At 59.2% G+C, this 20,761-nt stretch overlaps 8 protein-coding genes across 8 annotated transcripts; 3 read left to right on the top strand and 5 right to left on the bottom strand.

Moving 5' to 3' along the window:
• Positions 1-202: 202 nt before the first annotated feature.
• On the top strand, positions 203-917 carry LTHEOB_9035 (uncharacterized protein; the record flags this gene model as incomplete). The annotated part of the gene is made up of 2 exons (XM_035518579.1): positions 203-482; positions 532-917. The coding sequence occupies 2 exons, from the start codon at positions 203-205 to the stop codon at positions 915-917; spliced, it is 666 nt and encodes a 221-aa protein (XP_035369065.1).
• A 41-nt stretch (positions 918-958) lies between these two features.
• LTHEOB_9036 (uncharacterized protein) lies at positions 959-2,836 on the bottom strand (the record flags this gene model as incomplete). Its single annotated transcript, XM_035518580.1, has 3 exons — positions 959-2,115; positions 2,165-2,258; positions 2,309-2,836. The coding sequence occupies 3 exons, from the start codon at positions 2,834-2,836 to the stop codon at positions 959-961; spliced, it is 1,779 nt and encodes a 592-aa protein (XP_035369066.1).
• A 421-nt stretch (positions 2,837-3,257) lies between these two features.
• On the bottom strand, positions 3,258-5,874 carry LTHEOB_9037 (uncharacterized protein; the record flags this gene model as incomplete). Its single annotated transcript, XM_035518581.1, has 6 exons — positions 3,258-3,268; positions 4,043-4,153; positions 4,214-4,822; positions 4,875-5,008; positions 5,055-5,459; positions 5,513-5,874. 6 exons carry the CDS (start codon positions 5,872-5,874, stop codon positions 3,258-3,260), a joined length of 1,632 nt encoding a protein of 543 aa, XP_035369067.1.
• Positions 5,875-6,204: 330 nt separating this feature from the next.
• LTHEOB_9038 (Phosphate transporter) lies at positions 6,205-8,149 on the top strand (the record flags this gene model as incomplete). The annotated part of the gene is made up of 3 exons (XM_035518582.1): positions 6,205-6,243; positions 6,297-6,733; positions 6,790-8,149. 3 exons carry the CDS (start codon positions 6,205-6,207, stop codon positions 8,147-8,149), a joined length of 1,836 nt encoding a protein of 611 aa, XP_035369068.1.
• A 1,028-nt stretch (positions 8,150-9,177) lies between these two features.
• LTHEOB_9039 (MFS transporter) lies at positions 9,178-10,933 on the top strand (the record flags this gene model as incomplete). Its single annotated transcript, XM_035518583.1, has 5 exons — positions 9,178-9,431; positions 9,481-9,571; positions 9,620-9,983; positions 10,033-10,517; positions 10,583-10,933. The coding sequence occupies 5 exons, from the start codon at positions 9,178-9,180 to the stop codon at positions 10,931-10,933; spliced, it is 1,545 nt and encodes a 514-aa protein (XP_035369069.1).
• Positions 10,934-12,389: 1,456 nt separating this feature from the next.
• LTHEOB_9040 (Hmg box protein) lies at positions 12,390-13,596 on the bottom strand (the record flags this gene model as incomplete). The annotated part of the gene is made up of 3 exons (XM_035518585.1): positions 12,390-12,497; positions 12,619-12,924; positions 12,988-13,596. The coding sequence occupies 3 exons, from the start codon at positions 13,594-13,596 to the stop codon at positions 12,390-12,392; spliced, it is 1,023 nt and encodes a 340-aa protein (XP_035369070.1).
• Positions 13,597-14,174: 578 nt separating this feature from the next.
• LTHEOB_9041 (Ubiquitin domain-containing protein) lies at positions 14,175-15,496 on the bottom strand (the record flags this gene model as incomplete). Its single annotated transcript, XM_035518586.1, has 3 exons — positions 14,175-14,291; positions 14,343-15,296; positions 15,380-15,496. 3 exons carry the CDS (start codon positions 15,494-15,496, stop codon positions 14,175-14,177), a joined length of 1,188 nt encoding a protein of 395 aa, XP_035369071.1.
• A 1,261-nt stretch (positions 15,497-16,757) lies between these two features.
• On the bottom strand, positions 16,758-18,910 carry LTHEOB_9042 (Immunogenic protein; the record flags this gene model as incomplete). The annotated part of the gene is made up of 5 exons (XM_035518587.1): positions 16,758-17,617; positions 17,672-18,004; positions 18,117-18,318; positions 18,374-18,575; positions 18,630-18,910. The coding sequence occupies 5 exons, from the start codon at positions 18,908-18,910 to the stop codon at positions 16,758-16,760; spliced, it is 1,878 nt and encodes a 625-aa protein (XP_035369072.1).
• Positions 18,911-20,761: the final 1,851 nt, after the last annotated feature.

The following is a 20,761-nucleotide window of genomic DNA, read 5'->3' on the forward strand; positions in this document are numbered from 1 at the left end:
TCCAGTCTGCACTAAGCCTAATACCTAGCCTCGACTTCGGGCTCGTGGTCGGACACCCTAAGCCTATTCGAGCCGCTATCAAGCTAACACTCCTTTTCCTGATGGTCGGCCCCCACCAACACTTTAAAATACGATGACGCCAGTCTTTCCAATGTGATGCTCCGGCCAAAGCCGAGAACTTGACACCCTCACCGTCAGCAGGATGCTGCTCTTCCTCTTTGCGCTACCAATCCACGGCCTCGAGAGCACCGCCTGCTACGATCTCCTCGGCAACGCTCTTTCCTCCAGCTACGGCCCATGCAACTCGTCCGCATCCACGGCTAGCGCCTGCTGCCTGACCAACCGTGACGATGACGCCGACATCTGCCTCGACAGTGGCTTGTGCATGTCGACCAGTTCGGGATGGACCGGATTCCTCTGGGCCAACGGGTGCACTGATCCATCCGCCGCCGACGACGCATGCCCCAAGCTCTGTGACGGGAGTAGGCCGTCCTTCATCTTCTCGCTTTCTTTTCATTGACACGACTGCAGTCCGCGGCTCGAACTGGACATCAGCAAACGTCCTGCAGTGCTCGCCGGGGTCATGGTGCTGCCGCGAGTCCACCGACACCCCAAACTGCTGCGATAACTCGAGTGCCATCATCAGCGCCTCGAGTATCGGCACGCTTCTTTTGCCTACGCAGACCCCCGGCAGCGAGGTCAAGGGGACGGACAGCTCCGCTACGGCCGTTGTTGGGGGCGTATTGGGGGGACTGTTGGTTGCGACGTTGCTGACCTTGGCTATAGTTCTGTTCAAGTGGCGCACCTGCAAAAGGGCCCAAGGCCATGGTCGTGCGGATCGTGTGTTCAAGAAGGATGGCTCGCAGCGTCCTGTGGCCGAGTTGGAGGGACGAGAACGGCGGGAACTGCAGGGATGACGGACTGTGGATGCATCCGAAAGCTAGCGTTGGTAAACCTATCAAAGAGCCTTCACCTCCCCGCCGTTCATTACAGCATTCTCCTCTTCCACACCACCACCACCGTCAACCCCACCAAGCTTCCCACCCTTCTTCCCGCCCTTCCCTTCCTTCACCGCCGGCACCAACCCGCCAATCTCGTCGTGCCCATGCCTGACGGCCTCCCTCACCCCCGCATGCACCACCACCTCGCCCAGCCTCTCCTTCTCCCTCTCGCCCACGCCTCTCGCGCCCGCCATCAGCGACTCGGCCAGCCACCTCGCCCCCATCTTGCCGCCCACCTTATCCGCAGCAGGCCCCCACGTCGTCCTGGTCCAGTACTGCATCCTCACGTCATCCTGCTGGCTGTGCGCGGCGGCCTCGTTGATCAGCCGGTCGTTGCGCCTGCGCAGGCGCTGCTTCAGGCGCGGCGGCAGCAGCGCGGCCTCGAAGTTCGTCTTGCCGTGGACCTCGCGGATGACCCACTCGCTGAGCTCGCGCCTCGGCTCCTCCCTGGGGTGCAGCGGCCACAAGGCCGGCACGGCGGGCCGCACCCACACGGCGCCGTTGCCCGTCGCGCTCGCCTCCCACCGCCACCGCGGCGTCCCGACCTGCGGCAGGAGCGGCACGTTGAAGCCGAGGTTCCCACCGAGCGCGGGCGGGTCGTAGGGAACCCACTGGCGCCGCGTGGCCTCGATGCGGTAGTGTACGCTGGGGTGCATCGTCTCGTTGGTGCGCGCCGCCCACTGCGCGTTGTTGACGTGGTACATTCCAGGCGTGCGGATGCGGCTGCCGCCGAGGATGTTGAGCCGGAAGATCTGCAGCGACAGGTTCACCACGTCGACCTCGTAGGCTGTGGCCCAGTTGACCCGGTCGGCATCATCCCCGAGAAGGATCTTCCTGCACGCCTCGCCGTCGAAGTGCACGAGGCCGTCGATTTGGTCGCACATCCAGGCGAGCGTGATGTCGTGCATTTCCGACTCGGGCAACATCTTGGTGAGCCAGTGGTTGAGCAGCGTATCCCCGCCGCCGATGGATTCGTGGAAGCCAGGAAACCAGCATTGCTTGAGGTTGGGATATTTCTTGTCCTCAATGAACTTGTCGTCCAGGTACCAGAGCGTCGGTTTGAATGCGCCGCGGTGCTCGTCGAGCGCGAGCGCTTGGAAGGCATTCTCGATTCCTGGCCTTCATTAGCTCGATCCGAACCCGAGAGCGCGAGGGACACTTACTGGAATTGAGCGCCGCGTCGTGGAACTTGAACTGACCGTTGATCCACGGCAACCGTTCAGACAACCAGCTGTCCGGGATCCCCAGTGCACCTACCTGCGCCTAACATCAGCATCTCTTGTTTTGGTTCCTACACAACCACTCACCGTATCCCACACTCCCACTGCCTTGATCTTCACCTTCGAATACATCTTGCTATCCTTCCTCGGTTCGTCGTTTGCGTCGCGGTGCAATTCCGACAGGAGCTGATAGTCCTCGGCCTGCAGCAAGCTCGCCAGAGCATTGACCTTGTCCATGAACCTGATGTTTCCGACGTCGCGCTGGCCCGCCATGTTGCCCACCTTCCGGTACAGAGCATAGGCGCGCTGCAGCTCATTCAGGTATTCTGGTTTCATCAGTCCGAGCTCCGTGACAAGCCCCGCCAAAGCCCGCGCCGTAAAAGCACCCCGCGAAAAGCCAAACAGAAATATCTCGTCCGCGGCATGCCCGCCATCTGCAGGGCTATAATTGGTCGAGAGGTAATGATACGCTGTCAGGACATTGTCCTCGAGGCCCACGCCCACACCACCCGATGTGAAGTAGTCCAGGGCGCTGTGAGTCGTGGTGCCGACGCCAGACTGGTAGTAGACAACCTGTGGGATTGGCTTGGGCCCCTCTGACTCGGGGTGGATCATGCGACTGAGTTTCGCAACGTTGGAGAGTGCTGTTGTGTTATCCCTGCCCCTATCTGCCACTTGCCAAGTTCCATCGCAGCAGATGACGAGACGCTTTCTGGGACTTTGCTGGGCTTCTGAAGACATGTCTGGAAGACGAAGGCAAAATTGTATGTGGAATTCGGTATGGGGTTATGTTCGAGCTTATATATATATATGACCACCTGTAAGCGCTAAAAAGCACTCATTGACACACACGGCGTGAAGGAGAGCTGGAATCCGAAAGCAGGGATATACTCGGAGCAATGCCTCCAGCCCGGCTTACGCAGCTGAGTCGAAGTTAGAAATTACGAATATCCATGGAACTCTGGCGAGTTCAGCTGGCATGTGCGAGTATCTCTGGCATGTGCTGAAATCCTGAGAGCATAACATCCTGAAACCGTTAGTCCAAATCTGGAGTGCGCCAATCAGTCAGTTAGCGTCTCGTGTTGTCGTGTACAGAGGGGTACGTACTGCAGCCCATGGCTAGCGCGAAGAATAGCAGGGCCCTAGAACATAGCGTAAGTATGCATCACTCCTTTTTTTTTTACAAAAAAAAAGAAAAGAAAAAGAACATGTATGGGTAGTTGAAGCTATCGTCCGGACGTGCATGTATAATTATTAATTTCACATTTACATCCGGATGATAGCTTCTTACCCATGGTACGGGCGAAAAATAAATTCACGCTAGCCGTCGGCTGCAATACCTCCCTGGAGGCTTCGCGGCAACAAGCCTTTTGCGGGGAGCACCAATCATCTATCTCGCAGCTCCCGCAACGTTCGGGAAAGGGACAGCAGGTCATTGGTCCAAAGGTAGTAGTAAGATATGCCGAGCCAACGGTCTCGACTCGTCCCCGCCGGGGAGAACACGAAAGCGGAGATAAGCGAGCGACGGATGCGGAAAGGCGGCTTGTTCACTTTCGTGCATGTGAAGTGACAGACTAGCAAAGCACTCTCTAGCCGTGACCATCCAGAACCTCACCCGCCAGAGATAATTCGTTGACGCAGCAAATGAAATGGTTGTATCCCTTCATATGCGCAGCCGACCTGCCATTGTTTCCAGCCGTGGCTGTATTATTGGCGATATGGGTGGCGAGATTGCCTCAGACTCGGCCCTTGCCGGGATGGTTGGAGAATTGAGCAACAATGCTTCCAACTCTGCTTTTTCGCGATCAGCAGGTAGCTCACCAGGCACGGAAGCGTGTTCCAACTCGGCAGACATATCGGCCAAAGGAAAGGCCGAGCGAGCTTCGTCAGCAGCGCGGATTTCTTGGAAGGATTTTGTGAAGTGATCGAAATCTGTGCATGGTGCTGTAAGCGAAGGGCTGTGGGACACACTGAAGGGTGGGGACCGCTTACCTTCGACCGAATCGAAACGCAGGTCGAGATATTTCAGGTCACTCATGAGCGCTGCCAGCTGAGGTGGCGGTCGTGAGACAGTGGAAAGGTAGTCTATCACAGGCGTTGATGCCTCGCTGCTCTGGGAGCGTCTGAACAAGCCCCTGAATGAGCTTTTGTTCTGGCTCCCCTTCGCCGGCAGGGCAAAGGAGAGCTTCACTCTCTTCTCTAGTCTCCTTGGTGCGGTCTGGGCGTTGAACCGGAGGATGGGGAACTCCAAGTCCTTCCCCGCATGGTTGCCAAAGAAGGATATTGAGTGGTGGAAGGGCGGGTCGCGATCCCGCCAAAATTTGACGTGGCCATGGATGGCCTCACCATAGGTACTTGAGCCGCTCCGGTTGCTCAAGATCAGATGGAAATTGAAGACATCAACGAGATGCTTGTGGCGAATGTCCTCTTGAAAACAGATAAAAGGCTCGTCTTGGACAAATTCATAAACGACACGGGTGGATGAGAAGAAACGCTCCGAGCTTTCGGATCTCAGAGCAACTTTGTGGAGAGTGCTGAACTGGACGATTGATCCTTCGTTGTGATCCTTGTGAAGAGTGAGAGGAAAGGCGTTGTGGGGCACTGTGTCAAGAATCAGGGCTCATGGCTCGTGCAGGTCAACAGGCAGGCTTACGGTAATGCACAAACTCGTCCTCTGATTCCTGTATGGACCATGTTATCACGCTGCCATCCGGGTGGGTGCTCTTCCGCCAGCCGAGCAATTGGATGTCTCGGGGCAGATTCGAACTTTCTTTGGTGTACAGACGTCTATTCACGGTCAGAGGGGTGGGCATGGATGGCAGAATAAACTCACAACACAGCGACGTGGGCAGGCAGAGAAGCGGGGCCAAGAGACAAGGAAGGGAGTTTTTTGCGGACGGGCGAGGTGTCTCGTGGCGCTCTTCTTGAAGAAGTGTAGCTGGTCATGGAGCTTTGCTGCAGACTGGGAGAGGCCGTGAAGATGGACGGGCTACATGTTGATCCGAGCGAGGAGGGCTGGATGGACGGAGTTGCCTGGGCGCCGACCTCGGGCGAGTAGTGGGCTGGGGCACGGTTGCGCGAGACGTCGAATTTCCGCTTGAGTTGGTAGCGGCCGCGGACCTGGTGGCAGTCGTCTATGACGGAAAATGCGGGCACGGAGCTGGCTTCGTCTCCGGCAACAGTGCGCATCTCTTCGCGCGGCGCGGAAGCGGGGCGGGCAGACGACGCAGCGTCAATTCTTGCTTCGGGTTTAGCGCACGAATTCAGCAGCTCCGGCGGACGAACACCCACCCGTGGACCAGGAGCAGCTCTTCAAGCTGCTCGGTGCGCGTCAGGAGCTCGGCGCCCAGCACCAGGGCGCGGGCGGCAGGAAAGGCGTTGCGGTCGCCCGGGGCGTCGCGACGGAACGATATGCATTGGCCGATGAAGGCGGCGCACTCGTCCAGGTTGCGGTCGCAGGCGTCGACGGCATGCTGGAGGGCATGGTGGGCGGCGGGCAGGGAGCGAAGGCGGACGAGGGCTCTGCTCAGGCGGGCCGAGTGGCTGACGAGCTGCTTGACGGCAGCGTGGGTGGTGGAGGAGCTGGCCCAGATGATCTTGGAAAGCTGCGACGACTTCGCGATGGCCGAGTCCAGGGCGGCGGGGGAGGACATTGCAGCTGCGAAGGAGGCGGGTGACTTCGAACTGAAGCGAGCGACGTCTTGGAAAAAATAAGGGCGAGCTGCCTCGCATCGCGTCGCGTGAGGAGCGGGCCGCGATGCCCGCGAGGGCGAGAAAGGCAACCGGCAGTGGAGCTGCGTGTGGCGGGGACGGCGCTCCTCCCGCTTATGTCTGCACTTACGGGGCCAAAGCGGCACAGCCAATGGCCGGCACTTGTCTGATCCTGCTGCATCTTTCATCCCCCAGCTCTCCTCCGCGCCGGCACCCCCACAGCCACTGCCAGCTCGCCGAGCCGCGCCTGGACTATGTGACCAGCCGTCAAAATGAACTCGATCCACCACATCCCCGATGCGTCTGCCTTTGTGAGGTTCCCGGCTAACGCCCTCCCGCAGAGCCGCTGCTGATCGCCCACTAGACCAGGACCCAGCAGCTGCACATCATCAGGCGCACGATTGACGGCAACTCCTTCAATTGGCTCGTGTGGGCCGTTGCCGCCTCGGGTTTCGTCACAGACTCCTACAATCTGTTTACCTTCAATGTCATCATCAACGCCCTGTACTTTGTCTACTGGCCTGGCGAAGATGACACGCAGAAGGAGTTCCTGATCAACATGACCACTCTCGTCGGCTCCATTGTTGGCCAGATTGTCTTCGGCGTCTTTGCCGACAAGTTCGGGCGGACCCGGCTGTACGGCGTCGAGCTGGTTATTGTCATCTTCTCCACTTTAGGCGTCGCCTCCTCCTCCAGGGGCGAGGGCTCCATGGACATCCTTGCCTGGCTCCTCGCCTGGCGCTTCATGATGGGGATAGGCATTGGAGCCGAATACCCTCTTAGTGCTGTCATCACTGCCGAGTAAATCCATGCCCGTTCCGCATCCACGACAGCCTGCTGACATCACCTCCGTACAGATGGTCTCCCACCCATGCGCGCGCGCGTATGATGGGCGCCGTGTTCCTGATGCAGCCCCTGGGTCAGCTCCTTGCAAACCTTGTCGGCATTGGTGTCGTCATGGGCTACAATCGCAACCATCAGCTCGACAAGTGCTCGGACCCAAGCATTGCCGATTGCGCCCAGCAGGCTGACAGAATATGGCGATGGGTCACGGGCGTCGGCGCCATCCCAGCCCTTCTCGCCATTGTCTTCCGCTTCTTGATCAAGGACCCCGGCCTCTACGAACTGGAAGTTCGCAATGACGGTGACAGCGCATTCAAGAATACCGACCAGGTGTACGGCGGCGGCATCCCAGAACCCGACTCTCACGCTCCGCTCAGGCACACGAGGGGCAGCAATTACATGATGGACATGGGCGAGCCGCCCCTCCCCGTCCAGTTCTCGCGCTCCGATCTCTACGATTACTTCATCGTCCAGGGAAACATCTGGTACCTCGTCGGCACCTCAACCACGTGGTGGCTTGTCGACTTTGCCTTCTACGGTCTCGGTATGGGAAACCCGCGTACGCTGGCCAAACTCTGGCTCAAAGGCTCTGAGCGCGACGCCCGTGTTGCCGCACTGGGCGGATCGGTCCCGACATGGAACGTGCTGGCACCAAGCCACCTGTACGCGCGCAATGACGGCAACAACATCTACGCCACCCTCGTCGAGGGCGCAAAGCGCAACATGATCACCGTTAGCATTGGCTCGATCCTCGGCTCCACCGTCTTCGTCATGGCGGGCGACTACCTGCCGCGGCGGCATGCCATGACCTTCTCATTTGTGGTGCTCGGCGCCCTCTTCCTCGTCACCGGCGGCGTCATCTTCGCCACCAACGACACAGGCTTCCACGCCGTCTCCATCGTCCTCGTCGGCCTCATCTACTTCCTGTTCAACCTCGGCGCCAACACCCTCACGTTCATCATCCCGGCCGAAATCTTCCCCACTCGCTACCGTTGCGTCTGCCACGGTATATCGGCCGCCTGCGGCAAGCTCGGCTCCGTCCTCGTGCAGTGGATCCTGCGTCAGGCTACCTTCGAAGGGGTCAAAGCCGATGATGTGACCGAGGAGAATCTTGGTTATGTCTTCGTCGTCTTTGGCTGCGTCATGCTGACTGGGACGCTGTTCTCGTGGGCCTGGATTCCCGAGGTGCAGAAGAAGAGGGATGGGCGGAACGGCCTCCGGCTGCCTAGCAAGACGCTCGAAGAGCTGGGTAAGGGCATGGAGGCGGCAAGGGCAGAGAAGACGGCGGTTGAAGCCGGATCCAGCGTGGTGGACTCGGAGGGGATGGAGGGGGTCACGAGGAGGGGAAGGAGGACGTGGGTCCGGAGGGTTTGAAGTGGATATATGAATCTGACTCTGAACTAATTGGGTAGTTGAAGCCATCAGCCGGACGTGTATGTTCAACTCGACAGTCTTGTCCGGACGATAGCTTCAACCGCCCACGGCATGAGCGAAAAACAATTACCCCTCTGTACCTCCGAGAGGTGAAGGAACCCCACTTGCTTCTCGACTTTCTACCTGCTTAACAATCAAATAGCTTCAAACCCAATTCTCTTCCCATGACACACTTCAAGGTAAACAAATCTACGAAGGGATCAGCACGACGAAATGCCCTGCACCGGTTCAGTTGAATAACTAGGTTGAATCAGCTATCTTGCGGGAGGCAGTGTGGGCTGCTGAGGGCTGATGTCGAGTTAAGGTACAAGCCACCATGAGTCATTTGCTTGACATTCCCAAGTACCAAGGTGTGTTCTGCTGGCGGCGGCACGTCAGCCTGATCCGTGCATGAGACTACCGCATGGGAACTGCCGAGGACGCAGGCTGCCTGAAGAGGAAGCAGCAACCGCCAGCCAGATTCGTCGGCAACAACAACAATTGCCGACGAGAGGTTACACAGCGAGATGATTGCCCGACGGAAAGAAAGCCGCGGCTCGCGAGTTCGGGGCAAAAGCCCGCGAAGGTCAAAAGCCGGGGTGATCGACGTGGGCGTTCCTCCGCTTCCTTTCCCCGCGTCACAGGCTGCCAGCCCCACAACCAAGCTTCCCGCTTCGAGCTTGGATCTCACCTCTTCCCCGCGCTCCAGCACCAACGTCACGTTGGCCACTGCCCAGACCCACAGCTCCCAGAGCCGAACGGTTTACCCGTTTGTCCTAACCGCGCGTATCTCGTACGACCGCGTGCTGCATATGAACATTATCTGTGGGGATAACGCCTCTTAGCGGATTAGTTTCCGCTCGGCCACTGAAGCGGTGGAGAATGGCTTCCGACATGGCTTCCCATAAAATCTTCCCGCCTACCGGCTTCAGCCCGCGCGCGTTTGCCTCCTTCATCCCTCCTACGCCCGAGAGAAACATCAGGCAAACATGGCATTGCACCACGACGAGGACTCCAAGCCGACAGCCGACTTCATCGAGTATCCAGAACCAGACAAGGGCAATGAAGTGCTCCCCACGCCGCAAAAGGGCGTTGACGAGGAACAGGCCGCCCTCTACAGAGAGTTCGAGGCCAAGGACGAGGAGTGGCATCACTATATGCACAAGAAGCTCATGCGGAAGGTCGATTGGCACCTGTTGCCGCTGCTTATCTTGATGTACCTGCTCAACTTTCTGGACCGGAGGTCAGCGACACCGTCACGCTTCAACTACCCTCGTGTTGACATTCGACAGCAACCTCGCACAGGCCCGGCTCGGCACGCTTGAGGAGGACTTGAACATGACGGGCACCAATTACAATCTTGCTACCAGCATTCTCTTCGTCGTAAGTACTTCGCCGCGCTTGTAAAACAATGGCTTATATCCCGCCCAGGGCTACCTCCTCATGCAAATCCCGTCCAACCTTCTTCTCACCCGCATCCGCCCGTCCATGTACCTGGGAATTTGCATGGGGATCTGGGGCGCCATTTCGGCCGCCCAGGCCGCGGTGCACAATTTTAGTGGCCTGGTCGCCGCACGTTTCATGCTCGGATTCGCCGAAGCCCCTTTCTTTGCCGGTGCTGTCTTTTTGATGAGTTCGTGGTACACACGTGCCGAATTGGCCCACCGCATCTCGAGGTTCTACGCCGGCAGTGCCCTAGCAAACGCTTTCGGAGGACTCTTGGGCGCCGGTTGTCTCGGAAATCTCCACAATGTACACGGGATATCTGGGTGGAGATGGCTGTTCATCATTGAAGGTCAGTGCCATGAAGCCACGTTGACAAGACCCATGCTCATAAGCCACAGGCGTCATCACCGTTGGCGTCGCCGTCGTCGCTGCTGTTGTCCTGCCCGACTATCCGGCCAACACGCGCTGGCTCACGCCTGAAGAGCGAAGCTACGCTCAGTGGCGACTGCTGGACGACACGGGTGAGGCCGATGACGCAGAGGCATCTTCCGTTCTGGAGGGCGTCAAACTGGCGATGCGTGATCCGAAGCTGTACATCTTCACGCTATTACAGCACGCGTCGCTGCTCACACAAACGTTCCAGTACTTCTTCCCCACCGTCATCGAAACGCTCGGCTACGGCACCATTGAGACGCTGCTCATCACTGCCCCCGTGTGGATTGCCACTTTCCTTGTTGGCCTACTCGTGACCTGGACTTCAGGCAAGACGGGTGACCGCAGCATTCATATTATGTGCCTGAGTATGATCTCGTGCGTTGGTAATATTATCTGTATCGCAACGCTGAATATCCCCGCTCGCTTCTTTGCCATCTTCTTGATGCCGGTAAGCCATTGCACCTCCATCTTCTGCTTTCCTCCCCCTTGATGCTGATCTCAACCGCACAACAGATGGGCGCCGTAGCCGGCTACCAAATCATCATCACTTGGGTCGCCAACTCGTTCCCCCGCCCGCTCGTCAAACGCAGCGCCTGCATCTCCTTCGCCAACATGGTCGGCAATAGCGCCAACATTTACGGCCCTTACATGTACCCTTCCTCGTCCGGCCCGCGCTACATCCCCGGCGGCGGCGCCACCGCCGGCACCGCCCTCTTCGTCACCGTCCTGGCCTTCATCATCAGGCTGATCCTGGCCAGAGACAACCGGAAGATGGAGCAGAGGGAGCTGCGGGACGCCGAGGACGTGGCGGCCCATGCAGGCGAGGGCGAGGCGAGGCCGGTTGGCTTTAGGTACATTCTGTGAGACTTTGCAAGAGATGGGCATTAGCTACAGGACAGACCTATGTAGTTCAATAGACACACTAAACTAGGTAGTTCGTGATAAATAAAGCAAATATGAAAGGGCAAACGAGTCTTCCGGGAGTCCTAGTTCCTCTTGCATTTGGGTTTTGGAAAACTTCACTGTTATTCATTATTTTTGCCGCGATTCATTGATTTCCTCTCAACACCAAGTATAGATGGATATTGCGGCCGAAGGCTAACGGAAACTTGTTTTCCTTATGCCATTGGTAGCTGGTGTGACGAACCGGACGTAAATGTGAGATTAATGACTGTACATTTACGTTAGGACAATAGCTTTTACTACCTACACGTTACTCCTCGTAAAGAAATTTGCTGAGGCATAGTTGGTAACCTCTTATTCTGGAGCCTGCTATTCTTCGCGCAGACCTTCTGCGGCAATGCTCTCTCTATAAGGATACTTACGCTGCCAATGATCCCACAAAGGAGAGATGAAAATGTTGAGCCAGAAGTACGTGCAGGCGAAGGCAGAGGAAGCTGCAAATAGCGAGCGTATCAAAATGAATGAAGTAAAATAACGCCCGTCCGCCAACCCCTCCCCAAACGCGCGTACAAGATCACCCGTTGAACCCAACCCGAACGCCGGCGACCTGCTACCTGCCGCAGTCTGCACAGAAGCAACAGAGTAATTCGACGTAAACTCTACAAACGTGTCGTGAGTCACCGAGAAAAAATGTAGATCATACGTACCTGCCTAACACCCCCTCTTTTCAGTGCATCAAAACCTAGCTCTATCCTTCAAATCAGTGGCAAAGGCATCGCACTCATCGAGCACTATTCCCGTTGCAAATCAGCGAATAGCATGCAAATCCCGTCAAATCGAAACCAGAACCGCAGTCAACATCGAATAAAACATCCCACGTATATCTGCGATTCGGGGATGGTCCCGATTTGCCATTCTTTCTATTTCTGAGAAGAAAAAGGCAAAGAGAAGGAGAATCAACGAGGAGCAACACCGCACGAAGAGCGCATCGCACTCCACCAGATAGCACGTCAGAGGGAAGCCCTGGACCAGCCCGACTTTCGCGTCTCCTCCAGGCGCAGATGAGGAACCGATTTAAATGTGGGCTGCGCACCCATCAGAAGGGAATCTCATAAGATAACAAGGGAAAACACGTACATAGGGATAGGCAGACACAGACACAGACACAGACACAGACACAAAAACAGAAAAACAGGACGGGAAAGCCAGGAAAAAAAAAGGCGCGTGCATATCGAGACGACTGGACATCCTATCGGACAACAGCGACGAACAGTGTGCGAGCGTCAAGCCGCGGCAGAATCAGTTCTTATCTCACGCGTTGGGCGAGAGGATGATATAGTATCCGTTCATGCTAGAAATACTGTACTGCTGGAAGTGAGATAGGCTGTTACTCCAGTGAGGAGCTCACAGCAATCTCCTAAGCGGTAGCAGTGGCCTTCTTCTGGAAGCCAGGCTCGACACCATAGACGCTCTTGTACTTGCGGGCGTAGCGTTGCCTCTCTTCGGCAGCCATGTTCTCGTATTTCTGTAACGGCCATCGGGATCCCCAACGGTTAGCATGCTTGCTCAGAAAAGTTGAAGGGAAAATGGGAAAAGGGCGTCTTTCCATAACCCTCCATGGCTGTCTGGGAAGCGGGTGAACGTACCTCTTTGCCAGAAGCGCTAAGAGCCTTCCACTCCGCGCCAACCAGCTTGGCTGCTTCAATGGTACTCATGTTCTGAAACTCGCCGGTCGCGTAGCGCTCCTTGAAGAAGAGGATGTACGCGGAAGCCGGCGGCGCGACGGCACGGTCATCCTGAATCTGGCCCTTGCTGTAACTGACCAGCTTCGCCTTCAGCTGGCGACGCGCGTTGTTCGCTTCCCGGATCTGCATCGGAGTGTAGCTCTCAACCCACTTCTTGTAGGCCTTCTTGTTTTCCTCTGCGGCCTCATTGGCAGCGCGGTTGAGGCGCTGTGAATGCATCAGTCAAAAATCCCACCTAAGCGTTTCAAGCAACATATCAATCCAACGTACCTCAAGTTCCGACGGACTGAGGTTCTTGTACTTCTGGGACACGGCCTTTGCAATTTCTCCAATGCGGCCCGCGCCCTTCGTCCCCGTAAGCTCTTTCTGGATGGTCTCAACCAACAGGATCTGAAAGGGCGACGCGGCCTTCTGCTTGGGCTCCTGAAGTGCCGTCGCCTTCAATTCCTTGAGATGATCCTTTTTCTTCTGCTCCGCGTCGCGCAGCTTGCGCTTCTCGAGCCTCTCAATCTGGAACTCCGTCAATTCCTTCTTCTTCTTGGGCTTGGCGACAGCCTTCTTCTTGGGTTTGGCGGCGGTCTTCTTCTTTGTCGCGGTCGTCTTCTTAGCCGCAGCGGTCTTCTTGGTGGCAGTCGTCTTCTTGGCGGGCGCCTTCTTCGCCGCCGTCGAGGCGCGAGTCTTGGTCGCGGTCGCGTAGCCGCGGATGCGCTGGAATTGAGCGAAGGTCAAAGGAGCCGCGGCGGAGGCATTGTTAACGGTGGTGTTGGAGACCGAGGTCGCGACGACGGTGCGGAGCTTGCGCGAGAGCTGCGCGACGTCGCGTGCGGCGGCGCTTGGTACCCTAGCTCTCAGACGAGCGAGAGCTGTGCGGGCGAACATTGTGGTCGGTCGGGCTCACTGTATCCCAGTTGTTGTCTGCGAGGCTTGAGGCCGATGGTGCGATTGATGCGGCGGGCACCAGGCAGTTGCGAGGCGCGGGGCGATTGGAGGAGGGAAGCTTCGCAGGTGGTGGTGTGTTGTGGCCGCTAGAGCTCAGGAAGTACCTGCCTCGCAGCACAGGCGCGTCGGCAGAACTGTCTCTCCGCCCAAGCTATAGGTTGTGTGACAGCAAACGTCCCCGCGACGTCATCTGCCTGTGCAACCCTGTGCTCCGTATCACGCGTGATCCGAAGCATAAAACGAAATTGCGCCGGCAAGCACCCTGCTCCCAGTTGAGCAGCCATCTCAAAAGGCAGGGGAATGCGCTTCAATTTGGACTCCATGAAATAGCTTTATCAAAACACCCTCCCAGCTCCAAGGGTATACAGCCAAAATTACAAACTAAGCGAAAATCTCTCGCGCACTTTGCCCTGGACTCCGCTACCATGCAATCGCGCAAACAAAACAAAGTGGTATCCGACGCTGAAAAGGAAGAAATCTCGGAGAGAGCATGCTCGTGTGTGCACCTGCTTGAAAACTCAGAAGACAAGAGCGTTGAGGACGTGGCCCTCGCTGTAGCCCTGTGCAGCAAGACTATCGTGCTCGCGAAGAATTTTGCCCAGGTAGGCGATTCTGACACGGCTGGTGGCCGCTAACTGTGAGTTCGTCAGCATCGCCCTCCTGGAAGAATGAAGGAGGACACTCACCTTGGCCGCCTCCGCGATCCTCGCGATCACCGCACTCACCCTCTCCTCCATTCCCACCTCAACCACCACGTCCGTCCCTCGGTCGCTAAGCCGTGCTCTGACTTTAACAACCTCTCCCATGCGACCCTTCCCCTTCTCTTCTGCAAGGCTTTGCTCTCCGTCTTCAGTGCCGTCACCCTCTTCTTCCTCTTCACCTACCTCCACCACTCCCACAGGCTCCACAACCGCCCACTCCGGGACTCTATACTCGGTGCCCCATTCATCGAAAACCCCCCTCCAGATCTCCCCCGTCGGACACGTCGCACCCGCCGCATCCAACACCCCTTGAGCGCTCGCCACATCTCCACCCTTCACCAGATCCGTCGCCAACCTCACGGCGCCCCAAATCTCGGCGTGGCCCGTGACTCTCGTGTCCCAGAACGCGTTCCGCTCTTTCTCGAGACGCGTCCTCGTGAGCGCCGGCCCACCCGCAGCGGGACCGCCGCTGACGCTCCCTTTCCGATGGCTCCCAACGTGCGGCGACGGCGAAGCCGACAGCCCGCCATCCAGCACGGGGCCCTTGCACCTACGTCCGCGGTCGATCGCGACCAGCGGTTTATTGGGGCGACTATCTTTCCTCGTCGCAGGCTGTGATGCGCCGGCGCCGGCGCTTCTGCTGCCCCTCCGCCCTACCCTCCACCCGCTGCTTCCTCCCCCGACATCCACGTCGTTGTGTGAGTGCGACGGGCGCGGCGAATTGTCGTCCGATATCGACGCTGACAGGAACGACTGGGTCGAGTGCGGCTGCGGCAGGAGCGGGGCTGGGTTGTTGATATTCGCGCGTGACGAGTCGTCTGCAGCGTGAGGTGCAGCAGCACGATTGTTGGAGAGGATTGACGCATTGTTGTTGCCATCGCCTGGGGACGACGAGCCACGAGCGGAGCCGCCGCGGCGCTGGGATGAGAGACAGCAACCCTGTCGTGCACAGGTGGCGATGTTAGTCCCATGTGCTACTGAACAACAAGTGACGGCGCATCTGCGCGCAATGCGACCTCCACGGGGGAAAAGACGAAGGTGGGATGGGCGTGCATGGCCTGAGATTGGATCATGCGCATCGGCTGTGAGAGGGGAGACGAGTCTTGGAAGGAATTGGAAGGTGGTCGTCCGCGGCGCATGGATGCGGTTCAAGGGCGTTCAAGGCCGCGCGTGCCTGAAAGCGCGACGAAAAGCACGGAATGTCGCAGAATGAAGCCATTCGTTGGCGGAAAAGAAAAACAGCGCACCGGAGTGAACGACGTACCATGACTTTGCCTTCCCGGCGCCTCTAATCCATCAAATAAGATTGGAGCGCAAGAGCTCTGTCGAAAGGTTGCAGGTCGAACGGGCGCATCAGCGGGCGCGGCGCGGCGCAGCGGTTGCGGAAGTCCGATCGCGGCGCCGTGAACGACGTGGTGTTGTCCAAACAGAAGGTCTTCAACGAGCGTGGTCAGTATAAAAAGCCAGGCGGCGTGCGGCGTAGAAAAGTCCAGCAGAAGCGACAAGCAGATTCAATTCATTCGCGGCAATGGGGCCTGGTGGACAGAACAAGGCTGCAGTGCATGCGGATGATGCAACGGGGTCAGGGATTGGACCCGGAACGCTGCGTGCGAGCTGAGGGTGGAGAGCGGGATGAGCTGGTCTTCTGCCCGCGAGCCGCGCAACCCTGCGGGATCGATTGCTGGATTCTAGGCCGCGGCAGTGCGCCCTACGCCGGCTGCTGAGCCGCCATCCTCCCGGGCCATGCTGTCCTGTCGCTGGCCCCGCGACTCGTCGAGATGCGGCCGCCATCGCGTGTGCATCCACCCATCGGAGGGGCTCCTTGCTAATCCTGTCGCCGCTGAATCTGCCTTGTCTGTGCATACGAACGAGGCCGTGACAACTCACTCCCCCGCCACGCTTTGGGCATCACACTGCACTAAGGAACGTTAAATTGTACCAAAGACGATTTTTTTCTATTAGATATTACGAGAGTTTCGGTGCCCTAGTGGCCGCTTGTACATATCCTGATAAGGCTAGTACGCAGGGTATCAAGGGGGTATACGCAGTTGCCTCAAACCCAGAGCAACGAGACAAAAAACAAAAGAACCAAACGAAAAAACAGAGCACTGAACACAAATGCGCAATGGTGGTATCAATCTAGACGAGGTAGGAACGAGAGACCGCCAACAGCCGCAAATGCAAAATGAGCATACCCCAAATGAGAGACGACGGTGAGTGGGAGAGAGTACTTTGGGTTTTGAGTGTACTGCGAAAGTTTTGGTATTTGTCGGTTAGAAGAGTGGTGGTAGCTCGCGTTGAGGTACTTCAACCAAGTGACAGCGGCTTGCGGTGCCCAACTTTTCCGTCATTGCGTCGTGGCAGTCGTCGAGGGAGGAAGAATCCCACCACACCTTGCGCTTACGCGGTAGCCTGGACAGCGGGAGTAGAGGACTGGCCAACGGTAACGGCCTCAGGGACGACATCGCCAATGGCGGGCTTGTTCTCCTCGTCCTTCTGCTCCTCCTCGCCCTCCTTCTTGGCCTCCTCGGTGGCGGGGGTCTCCTCGGGCTTGTTCTCAGCCTCCTCCTCGACCTTGGCGGGAGCAGCCGTCTCCTTCTTCTCCTTCTTTTCCTTGGCAGCCTTGCTGGGGTTGCGGAACAGGCCGCCGAGACCACGCTTCTTCTCGCCCTCAGCCTCGCCCTCGGTGTTGTTCTTGGCACCGAAGTTGCCGAAGAAAGAGGTGCGGCGCTTCTCCTTGCCGGGCTCGGGAGCGGCGGCGGCGGCGGCGGCCGTGGCCGGGGTGCCAGCAGCCTCGCCCTCAACGGCGGGAGCAGCCTCGCCCTCGACGGGCTTGGCCTCCTCCTTGGGAGCCTCAGTGGCCGGGGTGGTGGCGGGAGACTTGGCCTTGCCGAACTTGCTGAAGAAGCCACCCTTCTCCTTGGCGGGAGTGGTAGCGGTGGCAGCGGGGGCCTCGCCGTCAGCAGTCTTGGGGGCCTCCTCAGCGGGCTTGGCCTCCTCACCCTCAGCAGGCTTAGCGGCCTCCTCGGTGGCGGCGGGAGCCTCGCCGTCCTTGGGGGGAACGACGGGGGCGGTCTCGGCCTCCTTCTTCTCGACGGTGGGGCTGCGGACCTTCTCGAAGAAGCCGCCGAAGATGGAGGTGCGCTTGTTGGCCTTGGGCGTGGGCTTGGCCTCCTCGACCTTGGCCTCCTCAGGCTTGGCCTCGCCCTCAGCGGGCTTGGCCTCCTCAGCGGGAGCAGCAGCGTCGGCAGCAGCCTCAGCTAAAGGATTGTTAGCATTGGATATGTCAGGGCAGATTGGTTTCGTCGACTCACCAGCAGGGGCCTCGGCGGCGGCCTCGGCCTCGGCCTTGGGCTCCTCAGCCTCCTCGCCCTCCTTCTTCGCCTCCTCCTCCTTGGCCTCCTCCTTCTTCACGTCCTTCTTCTCGTGCTCCTTCTTGCCGAGGAGACCGCCGAAAACGGAGGCCCTCTTGCGGGACTGGGAGCGGGACTTGGACTTCTTGTTCTTCTTCTTCTTGCCATCGGCATCGTCACCGGAGCTGGAGGAGGAAGAGCCGCGGCGCTCCTCGCCCTCAGGCTTAACCTCGGTGCTCTTCTTGGGGGCGGTCTCCTCAGCCTTAGCGGCGGCAGCGGGAGCGGCGGGCTTGCCTAAGCGAGACGTTAGCTGGATCCACCCAAAACGATGCGGAAGCAAGCGAAGCGCAGCGTGCATTGACGCACGAACCATCAACCACGTTGGCTTGCATGCGATGAAACTTACCGAGCTTCTCGATCGTCTCCTTGTACTCGTCGCTGGAGGTGACGCCCTCAGCGGCGGCCTTGGCCTCCTCGACGGTGGTCTCGACGGCGACAACCCAGCCGTCGCGCTCGGCGGCGTTGGTGGCCTCGAAGGAGTGCTTGTGGCCGTGGAGCTTGAAGGAGAAGACCTTGTTGCCCTCCTTGGCGACCTCGGTAGCCTCAGCCTGCGGGGAGTCGTCAGCATGCGGTTTCCTCGGCGATGGGGCGATGGGGACGCACCAGCTTCAGGACGCCCTCAGGGGCAGACTTCTGGTCGGCGTGCTTGGCGAAGAAAAGCAGGCCCTTGCCGGTCTTGCTGGCCCAGGCGACGGCGGCGTGAGCGTGCTCGCCCTTCTCGCCGCGGAGGTAGCCGTGCAGGCTGTCCTTGGAGACGGCGGCCTCCTCGCCGAACCAGAAGTACTTCTTGGAGAAAGTGAGACCCCTGCGGTGCGAGCGTTAGCGGAATTGCGGCGGACAAAGGCGTGGGGAGGCGTACTTGATCAGACCAGGGGCCTTGTAGCCGAGAGCGCCAGAGTAGACGGGCTCAGCGGTGATCTTGACCTCGCCGTCGGCGGTCTTCTCCTCCTTGGGGAGCGCGGTGGTCTCCTCGGCAGCGGGCTCCGCGCCCTCAGCAGCGGGCTCGGCGGCGGGCGCGTCGGTGGCGTCCTCAGTCTTTGGCTCCTCTGCGGGGGCAGTCTCAGCGACGGTCTCGCTGGCGGGGGCCTCAGCGGCGACCGGCTCAGCGGCGGGGGTGTCAACGGGCTTCGCGTCAGACATTGTGGGCGGTGGTGTTGTGGTTGCGGGTATTAGGCTTGCGGGTGGTGCAAAAGTCGACGGGCTGGCGCGTCGACGGAAGTGGAGTGGATAGAAAAGGACAAGGGTATCAAGGGTATCTCTGAAAAGCAAGCAGCAATGCAACAGGCCAAGCTCGACGACCGAGAGGTGAGGCGAGTTGGAGAGTGGCAGAAGCAGCGCGAAGGCGGATGAAGTAGGACGAGCGAGCGGGCGCGGTGGTTTTGATGGCTGGGCGCAGGGGCAGCGAGTACTAGGGAGAGAGCGCCGAAGCGACGTTTGGCAATTTGCGCTAGGCTTCTCTGACAATCAGCAATAAACGTGATTCACGCGGGCCAATCGTCATAACATTTATGCACGGCGCCTGAGCTTGGGCTTGGAGCTGCTGCGTCGCCCTGGCCGGCGCGAGTGCGACAGCGGGCGCCGTCTGGTCGCATGACACCCCGGATCCAAACACCGCCAGCAATTCCGCAAGCCGTCGCGATCGCGGCCTCCCTGAAAGTTTTGACGTTATCAGTCGCGCGTGTCGCTCGTAGCCCGTCTGGGACGGCTGCAGCAGGGGTCCCGCCGCGGGGCCTCTCCACCGCGGACATCAGGCCATGGCGCGCCCGCCTGCTGGAGCTGCTCTCGGCGCGCATCGCCCGGCACCGCTGCGCGCAGGCTGGCCTGCGGAGTATCAACAAAGCACAAGCCCAGAGCACCAGCACCCGCCAAGGCTGCGCACGGGACGCTGGTGGAGCGCGGAAGAGATTACAGGCCTTAGCCTCTTCTCAGCAAATGGGCTGCGCAGATCCTTGGGTAGCGCCGGCACACGGTCCTCTGCACATGGCCAGCGACGCAGGGTGGACCGCCAGGGTTCGCAGCGCTTCGTCCCCGCCGTTCATCTCGAGGCCGCGCTGCTCGCGCCAATGGCCGCCGCAGCAGCGAGATCGCATGCCGATGCACAGCCGATGGAGCAGGCAGGTGTCGCGATCCGCCGCCGTCACGTGCGCGGGAGGGCCAGCTCATGGGAAATTCTGCCGCCGCCGCGGGGATCGCCATGTGATTCACGTACAGGCGAGTCAGAAGGAGCGGCGGCCGGGCTAGCTGGCCCCCTTTCGTTGGCTGGCTGGCTCCGCCGAACGCTGGCCGTCCATCACGGCGGGCAGCGCAGCCCGCAGCCAGAGCGCCGGCAAGCGCTCTGTACCACGCAAGCCACCCAGATGAACAAAAGAGCCTCCTCGCCGGGACGCACGCCGGCCACCCTCATTTTTTTCTGATCCCGCGCCTGCGCCGCCGCCTGCGCCTGCGCTGCCGCTCTGCTGCCGCCCACCGGCTGCGCGGGCTGATCCCAATGACGGCCGCCTTCGGGACGCGTTCCGAGCAGGAAGCTTTGCTCGGCAGAGGACGCAGACTCCAGACTCCAGTACCGTGGATGCCGCCGTGACATCGCAGGCACGCCGGAAGCGGTGAACGGCCTGGACTTCGGATCACGAGAGGAGGAGGCCCAATAATCTACCAGAACCACAAAACAACCTCCATCACCAAGCGCCTGAAACGCCCAGTGACATGCCCGGCTACCCCAGCCAGGCCCACCGAGATCCTGCATTAGATAATCTCTTTCAAACGCGCTTAGTCGAGGCAAACAGAAAAAACGCTGCATCGTGGGTAACCGGATCGGGCCAACGGCGCCATGTAGCCATGCTAACTAGCTAGCAGCCGCTACGGGCCCGCCGCCGTCCAACCGTAACCCCTGACCAGAGCGACCACGGTCCCCGGTTTCCAGCGCAGGGCTGTCGTGCTCACCGCCTCGCCCGGCGGGAACACCTAGCTCTCTCCGCTCCATCTGCTGTCGAG

Source organism: Lasiodiplodia theobromae (genome assembly GCF_012971845.1).
Source record: "Lasiodiplodia theobromae strain AM2As chromosome Unknown scaffold_30, whole genome shotgun sequence".
Classification (NCBI taxonomy): domain Eukaryota; kingdom Fungi; phylum Ascomycota; class Dothideomycetes; order Botryosphaeriales; family Botryosphaeriaceae; genus Lasiodiplodia; species Lasiodiplodia theobromae.